The following is an 8,606-nucleotide window of genomic DNA, read 5'->3' on the forward strand; positions in this document are numbered from 1 at the left end:
GTTGCCACCTTGATTCGATAGAGCAATCCGTTCTCCTGTTTTCATCAAGCCTGTTCCATGCTCATATTAGAAGAAGCTGGTTTAGCTAAGATGACGATCACTGAGCCTCTTGCCGCTTATCTTACCACCTAGCAGCGTCCTTATGACGACTTATCCTAGAGCACCAATTACAAGTTTAATGAGTCTTGAAATCCTCGACGCCCGTATACTTAAAATTGGGCTAAATTACAGTTTTGGTCCCCCTGTTTTAGGTTTTTCACGATTTTGGTCCCCCTATTTTCTTTTTAAACAGTTTTGGTCCCCCATCCCAATTTTGTCCATGAACAGTGCATGAACAGTACGTGTCCGTACATGAACAGTATGTGTCCGTACAAGAACAGTGCATGAACAGTTGCATCAAAATTGGGATGGGGGACCAAAACTGTTTAAAAAGAAAATAGGGGGACCAAAATCGTGAAAAACCCAAAACAGAGGGACCAAAACTGTAATTTAGCCTTAAAATTGTTAACTGCCATTGATTGCTTAGTCCTTAGGAAGAGAAATCCATAAGCCAATTGCCTCTACTCTAGGCGAGCTCACGATGCGAGGTGATAGGCCGACCTAAATGGGAAGAAGTCACTCAATTAGGCTTGGTCTGCCTGATACGGCCCATTCACCTGTCATACATAGTTGATGAGGTGTCCAATAGCTAATTGGTTGTAGGAATATGTCAAAGAGAGAACCTCCCCCACCCCCATGATTTCAGAGAGAACAAGTCTACTATTAACCATGATTTATGATCAGGAACTCGTGCAAATCGTTCTCTTCTTTCTAGCTCAGATCCAATGGGAATTTTATAAATACTTTGATCCCATAATTGGAGAGGACATCAAATCTTTCTTTTAAAATTTTTCACCACTCTCCGCGAGTAATCCCTTATTATTGTCAAAAACCCTAAAACACCATAAACAATCTTACAAACCTACAATCATATGACTACCCTCATTGTATTTTTTTTTAGCGAATGTAGATCATTTTTACTTAACTAATATTTTTACAAAATTTTGATATTATATTTTTTTTCATATATTATTCTTTATTCTTTATTATTTCTTTTGATCTATTTCTCTATTTATCATAAATAATTAAAGAATAATAATTAATATAAAAAATGTATTAACTATTTAAATTATTATAGAATATTTATGTCAAAATTATATTTATATTTCAAAATATTATTTTTAAAATATTCAAAAATCTAAAAAAATTTTTAAATTTTTTCCTTTTTTAAGCATCATAATGAATAACACTTTCATTAAATTAATGTGCGTATTTAATGTCTTGAAAATCAAAATAATATATTTTCTATAAAAAAAATTTATTTAAAAATGTTTAATCATTGCCCTAAGGACAATACCCTTGTGTGAAATAGAAAAAATGCTTTCGGTTGTACACGGTGGTCATCAAAGAATCCACTAGCTTTACTCACTTCATTTACCTCTTCAATCCGCTAGCAAAAACAAAAACAACATCGTACCAAACAAACCTCAACGATGTCACAACCTCCTCCGTCATTCACTCACCTCAGCACACTCGCAGTTTGCTCCACAGATGCCGCTGATAGCCAGTTTCTTCCCACACACATTCCTATCGTTCAAGGGACTTAAATTAAAGGTTCGATTTTTTCTTCACAAATCATCAAATCATGATTCACCACAACACCATTCTCTCTTTCATACCAAAATGCAAAACCATGATTCAACTCAAAACTTTACACGCTCTTATACTCACAACCCCAACAATTATTAATACCATGATTATCCCTTTAAGCAAAATTATTGATTTTTGTGTTGATTCACAACTCGGTGACATCAATTATGCAAATTCACTATTTACCCAAATTCATTCCCCTAATCTTTATATCTGGAACTCCATGATAAGAGGTTATGCCAAATCTAACAACCCATCAATGTCTTTGCTACTGTATAAGCAAATGCTGCAAAATGGGGTTTGCCCTGATCATTTTACCTTCCCATTTGTACTCAAAGCAAGTTCCTTTATTGCTGATTATAGTATTGGAAAATGCATTCATAGTTGTGTAGTGAAATTGGGGTTTGAAGCAAATGTTTATGTTGCTACGGGGTTGCTCAATATGTATGTTTCATGTAAAGATATGGAGTATGGGTTGAAGGTGTTTGATGATATTCCTAATTCGAATGTTGTTGCTTGGACTTGTTTGATTGCTGGGTATGTTAATAACAATCAACCGAGGGAAGCTTTGGAGGTGTTTAAAGATATGGGTCATTCGGGTGTAGAGGCTAATGAGATTACCATGGTGAATGCTTTGGTTGCGTGTGCTCGGAGTAGGGATATTGATACTGGGAGATGGGTTCATGAGCGTATCCGTAAGGCTGGATATGATCCTTTTGTGTGTGGGTCTAATAGTAATGTCATTCTTGCAACTTCTGTTCTTGATATGTATGCAAAATGTGGTAGTTTGAATGTTGCAAGAGACTTGTTTAACAAAATGCCGAAGAGAAATATTGTTGCTTGGAACTGTTTGATAAATGCTTATAATCAGTATGAGAGGTATAATGAAGCGCTTGATCTCTTTTCTGATATGTTGGCTGATGGAATTTGTCCTGATAAGGCTACCTTTTTGAGTGTGTTGAGTGTTTGTGCACATCAGTGTGCTTTGGTGCTGGGAGAAACGGTTCATGCTTATCTATTGAAAAGCAATATTGCAACAGATATTGACCTTGCTACTGCTCTTTTGGACATGTATGCTAAGAATGGTGAATTAAGAAGTGCTCAAAAGATTTTTAATAATAGTTTGGAAAAGAAAGATGTGGTGATGTGGACTAGCATGATTAATGGTTTAGCCATACATGGTCATGGAAATGAAGCATTGAGTATGTTTCAAATCATGCAAGAGGATAGTACTGTAGTCCCTGATCATATTACCTATATTGGAGTTTTATTTGCTTGTAGTCATGTTGGATTGGTTGAAGAGGCTCAAAGACATTTTAACATGATGACAAAGAGGTATGGTATAGTGCCAGAAAGGGAGCATTATAGTTGCATGATTGATCTTTTGAGTCGGGCAGGTCATTTAGGAGAAGCAAAACGTTTAATGGAAACAATGCCAATACAACCAAATATTGCCATATGGGGTGCTCTTTTGAATGGTTGTCAGATTCATGAAAACATCTCAGTTGCCAGTCAAGTGAAAGTACAACTGACAGAACTGAAACCTGTTCAAAGTGGAATTTATGTTCTTCTATCTAATATATACGCTAATGCTGGAAGATGGGAAGAAGTAAATATGACTAGGAAAACGATGCAGTGTAAAAGGATTGCAAAGACAATTGGTCATAGTTCAGTTGAAATGAAGCTGTTAACCTCGTGATCAAGATTCACTTGTTCAAATTATAAAATATTGACTGCTGAAAGAGTTTCAACAAGGGAAAAAATTGGAACCGTTGTCTACTGGAGCATTTGTTCACCTCCTTTCAGCTGCCTTGGTCAGTTTATTTGCATCAATATCCAGGTCTTAACACTGATGATATTCTTGAACTAATTGTCATTGAAAACTTGTTCTTGTTCAAAAACATATACCCTTACCATACACAGACCAACATACAGAGATGGACATACATACCTTTTAGAATATTACATCATGTGTTAATATGCTGTTATTTAAGATTCTAATTGCAAATTAACATAGACTACATCACAAATTCCAATGAGAATATCCCTATGCTGGAAAATACCTATAATTTACTTCATCTTATGCGATTTAATGTTAATTTTATAGGTTCCTTCTAGCCATCAGCTAACATCATTAAAAATTTATGTAGTTTGCTCCGGTAATTTGTTATTGGAGGAGTAGGAGCCTTAGCATCTTGAATTTGATTCTTGTGACAAGACATTGTCAAATTTTGACTGCATTTATTACTTTTGAACTTCTTGATAAGATATTTTCTTCGTGTGAATGTTCTTACTTTATTTAAATCACGGCTTTGTTCATTTCCATAGGAGATTTTATTGTAAGGAAGTTAAAACAGTTGCCGCAAAGCAACTCAAAATTGAGGAGTATAGATTTTTCTCAAAGGATCGTGAAAGACAATTTAAAACTGCTGCAGTTCTCTTTGGTAAGTTTTGCTTGTGGCTTTGAAAAATGATGAAATTTAACTCAATTTTAATTATTGATATTGTTTTGATTATATCATTGGGACTACATTGGCCGTGGTATTAGTGTTCTACTTGGCGACTTTAGGTTTAGGTTGGTAACTTGCAATTTTTGGACTGTGTGTACACTGTCAAGTAGGAAACCATGGTTAAAAGTGTTACCTTTTCACACGGTCAGTGAATGAATGCATGCTTTCCAGCTTTTTTCTAAAGTGACATCATCATCAAAGGGATGGGATGGATAGTGGTTATCAATGTTCAATTTCAGTATCATCCACAATGACTAAATTATATTGTTAAGTGTATGCTGTGTTATCCTATGAGTTTCCTTGTATATTTGTACTGTGCATATTATGCTCTATGCACAAATGCATATGATAAATTTAGAGTGGAAATAAGAAATGTACTTATCATGGAGCTTGAATAGAGAAATTTAGTTAGTTAGTTTCATATTAGGGAACAATTTGAACTAAACAATAATATTGAAATCTGTCATGCATCTTCTGATAACTAAAGTTTATTGATGTAAGAAGATTGACACTATATATTCACTTTGTATGAACAACATGGTTAATTTCATCATTTTGATTCATAAGAGAAGTTAAGTTAGATAGTTAAGGGGTAGTTACAGAGTTAGTACGAGCATCATGTTCCTCATTCACTTTCAATACTACCGTTGAGATTTTCTCTCATTCTTCGGTGTCTCAGACTCACTTTTTCCCTTCCCCTCCTCTTTAGTTGATTACCAACAATACATATGTGGAGGGACATTAAATGCAAAAAAGGATTAGTAATTACCAAACTGGTAAACAAAAGCTTGTTATGATGACTCAAATTAAAGAGAAACTATATGATGCTTGAGTGAAACCGCATTTCATCATACCATTTGTGCCATAGAAGTTGTGTCCTCAGTCCAATCTCTTACTTTAACTATCTCATTATATGGTTGGTGTCTTAAAGTTTATTCAAACTATGCTGAAAGGTGTTGGCTAAAACTTATAATGTTTAATATTTTTTCTAACCGCAGTTATCTGCTTTAACTTTAATTTATTGCAGGGATAGAACAATTCCTTGCATCACCCTTTTGCTTGGTGGGCAACCTCACTCAAGGTACTAAAAAAACAAGCTGATAGCAGAATTTTACCAATTCAGTGTCCAAAAAATGGTTTTGTTAATTTGTATTAAAATTGCAGGCTTGAAATCATCAAGTGTAAAATCATTGGCACTCATCTGAATTATCATAATTCAGCTTTTCGTACTCTGCCAGTTACTGGATTGTTTATTGTTTAAGCGGGAGTGAGTTTTGGCTTTCTCCCAATGGATCCTTTGTTTCAGTATACTCTTGTGATGCAACATGCAATGCCACCAGCAATGAATATTTGTAAGTGATTAGATTCCATGCATATTTGTTGTTGCAATTTGTAAGTGATAATTTGATTTAAATAAGGGTTAAATATATTTTTAGTCCCTATAAAATTACCACAAATGACTTTTAGTCCCTATAAAAAAATATTGACTTTTAGTTTCTATAAAATTACTTTTAAACGTCAATATTTTATTTATAGGGACTAAAAGCCAAAATTGAAATATTTATAGGGACCAACAAGATATTTAACCTTTTAAATAATTAGACATTTGAATTTTGATCCAACAATCATGTAGATTGCTGCAATGGGTGACGGGTTCAAGTGATCTTATTTGCACGGTTTTTAGCATCTATTCCACAACTATTCAAATTTCATCTACCCTACATTACCATTGCTGTATCCATTTACCTCTTCCAGCTGAAGATCGACTTGAGTATTAGGACGATTCCTAAACTTTCTAGGAGATGATGATATGTTGATACATTTGGACTTACTATTTACACGCACATACATATGAATAAAATAAATACTCACACCTCGGCTACGCCCGGACATGCGACAAACCTAAAACAAAGACATTCATCTTATGGCTTCAGTCACACATGCGATCATAGGCTTCACATATGCGGTGAAATATGAACAACAAATTTCTCTCCATTTGTTTGCTTGCATAGACAAAGAACACCCGATTTCCTATCTTCTAACTATCCCTAAATTGTTCCAAACTCTCTTACACTGCTTCTCAAAGATCATGCACCTGAAACACGTACAAATCATCAGGAATAATTGTTTTTAGATGTACACATTCACATAATAAGATTCATTTTCACTTAAGTACCACATTTGCATTATCATCAAAATAAACACAAGCAAGCAAGAATTAATGTGTTACAGTTTTCCGATATTAGTAGCACTTGGATGAAATGACGAGTATATCTTCTAGCTTAACTAGAGGTCCCAGGTTCGAATCTAGTTTTAGACACTAAGTACTTCAATTATGTATCATCGTCAATATACAGTGAACTAGGAACACTAATTTTATGTCGACGATGAAACAAATTCGTCATCTTATGTTAGAACAGTGGGAGCGTCCCCGCCAAAGAAGAGGGGGAGATCCAGGAAGATGAGGAAGATACGAGAATAAGGATGAAGGAAGCGATGACACATTATCAATTGAGTTGGAGTCGTGACATTGTTGGAGCAGGGACAATTATGCTCTAAGGTATCACGGTAGAGGAAGGAAGTTGGAGATTGTGGTATTTAAATGTGATGATTCTCATGGGTGGTTGTTAAGTGTCAAAATGTCATTATTTTGAGTATATATTTGTGGCACTTATTGATTATATTCTTTTGGGTTTTATAATAAAATCCTACATTTTGTGTAAATAATAGTATACTTGAGTTTTGATTCATTTTATGTACTGTTTGACCATTTTTTATTCATTTTATAGGTATTGTTGCATATTCGAGCATCGAACAATAAAGTGTCGAAGGCACGATTTCGAATACGCAATTTTGGAGCAATAAAGAGGAAAAACTCTGCAGAGCTCGCTAAGCCCAATCCCTAGCGCGCTACCACTTTCAATAACAGAGGCAGAGCTGAGCTTTGAAGTCCGCTTAGCGCGGTCACTTTTCCAAGACCAAATATTTTTCTCCAGAGGCGGTTTGACGTGTTAATAAATGAAAGTCCGCTAAACGATGCTACGATATTTTGTGTTTATATTTCTCATTTCAACACATTTTCTAGGTTGTGTTTTGGGGAATATTTGTCCCAAATTCATCAATTTCATTCTTATGTTAGATTAGCTTAGAAAACAACAATCGGGCCGTGCATTTGGATGATCGGAGGTGGATTCTTCACCAATCGGAACTGACAACCCGTGAGATGTTTGGTTTATCTCTTCCCCTCTTTGTGTATTTTTCTTTTGTTGGGTTTGTTTGTATATTTATCGCTCATAGTGTTATATAAAACTTGCTTTACAAATCGTTATTGTTATCTTCCTTAATCTTTTTACATTTATGTTTAGGATTTGTGTTGTTGAAGAGATATACCTCACAGATTCTGATTATGGATAGATTTATATTAGCTTCTAGACTCTAGAGATAGATTTAGAGCTGACAATCACCTGTGTGTCGAAGCTTAATGCTCCAGTGTTTGAGTTACGTGTGAGAGATCGCCGACGCGAGAATACGGATGTTCTCGCAATATTGCATTAGAGATAAACCTGGTTGTGATACGTCTCGTTGATGTTTCAGAGATGAACACCGATGCGAGAGATACATGCTTGATAAGTTATTCTCTTCGAAGAATGTATTTACGTTCCTGTTTATATTTTTTTACTTTTTGTTTAGTCAAACCCGAGCTTAGAAACAGAGAAACTATTGAATGACATTCTAACCAGACCATTCTTTGTGGACACGATAATTCTCGGAGTAATACTTTCAAATCTTTTGCTTGTGGCTGGTGAGGGTAGAACATTATTTTTGTTTCAATAAGGAGCGAAATTGTGATAAGTTAGAAACGGTGCTGGTTCCAATGGTGGGAAGATCATACACCATTTAGTACATGGGAGAAATTTAAATTTGTAGTGAAACACCGTTTTCAATCGTGTCTGTTGCATATTCCACCAGTGTCATTTTTTAGCTTAAAACAAGAAGAGACAATGATGGAATTTGTGAGAAATTTGAGAAGTTAGTGGCTCCATTACGAAGGGAAGAAAGGGATATACTTGATATCATATTTCTTAATGTACTCAAAGATGAAATACAAGCTGAGATGAAGTTGTATGATCATAAGATTTGGTAGATGTTATGGATCGTGAATTGTTGTTAGAAGTAAAGAATTAGACATTAATGAAGATATGAAGTGCAGGTAGAGCTAAGAGGGAATGGAAGGATAAAGGAGAAGGGTCAAAGTTTGGAAGGATATTGAAAAAATAGAATATGTATGGTTAGTGTAAAATATGTATGGTTAATGTGTATTCTCTCAAATCAGACATATATTTTAAAATTATTTTGATGACATGATAAATTGATGATTTTTTTATTAGACGACAATTTAAACCTATT

General features: G+C 34.7%; 1 protein-coding gene across 4 annotated transcripts; it reads left to right on the forward strand.

Moving 5' to 3' along the window:
- Window positions 1–1,415: 1,415 nt before the first annotated feature.
- Window positions 1,416–8,400, forward strand: LOC131651950 (putative pentatricopeptide repeat-containing protein At3g05240). Of its 4 annotated transcripts, none has more exons than XM_058921690.1 (5): window positions 1,416–3,503; window positions 4,018–4,133; window positions 5,227–5,280; window positions 5,364–5,551; window positions 5,833–8,395. In XM_058921690.1, exon 1 carries the CDS (start codon window positions 1,685–1,687, stop codon window positions 3,386–3,388), a length of 1,704 nt encoding a protein of 567 aa, XP_058777673.1. In that variant the 5' UTR covers window positions 1,416–1,684; the 3' UTR covers window positions 3,389–3,503; window positions 4,018–4,133; window positions 5,227–5,280; window positions 5,364–5,551; window positions 5,833–8,395. The 4 variants fall into 4 exon arrangements, with proteins under 4 accessions (XP_058777673.1, XP_058777672.1, XP_058777670.1 ...); XM_058921689.1 differs by having other exon boundaries at window positions 1,416–3,529; window positions 5,833–8,394; XM_058921687.1 differs by having other exon boundaries at window positions 1,416–4,133; window positions 5,833–8,400.
- Window positions 8,401–8,606: the final 206 nt, after the last annotated feature.

Source organism: Vicia villosa, linkage group LG2, assembly GCF_029867415.1.
Source record: "Vicia villosa cultivar HV-30 ecotype Madison, WI linkage group LG2, Vvil1.0, whole genome shotgun sequence".
NCBI lineage: Eukaryota > Viridiplantae > Streptophyta > Magnoliopsida > Fabales > Fabaceae > Vicia > Vicia villosa.

Coding starts and splice junctions, on each gene's coding strand:
- LOC131651950 (XM_058921687.1), top strand. CDS start 1,685: ATGATTCACCACAACACCATTCTCTCTTTCATACCAAAATGCAAAACC.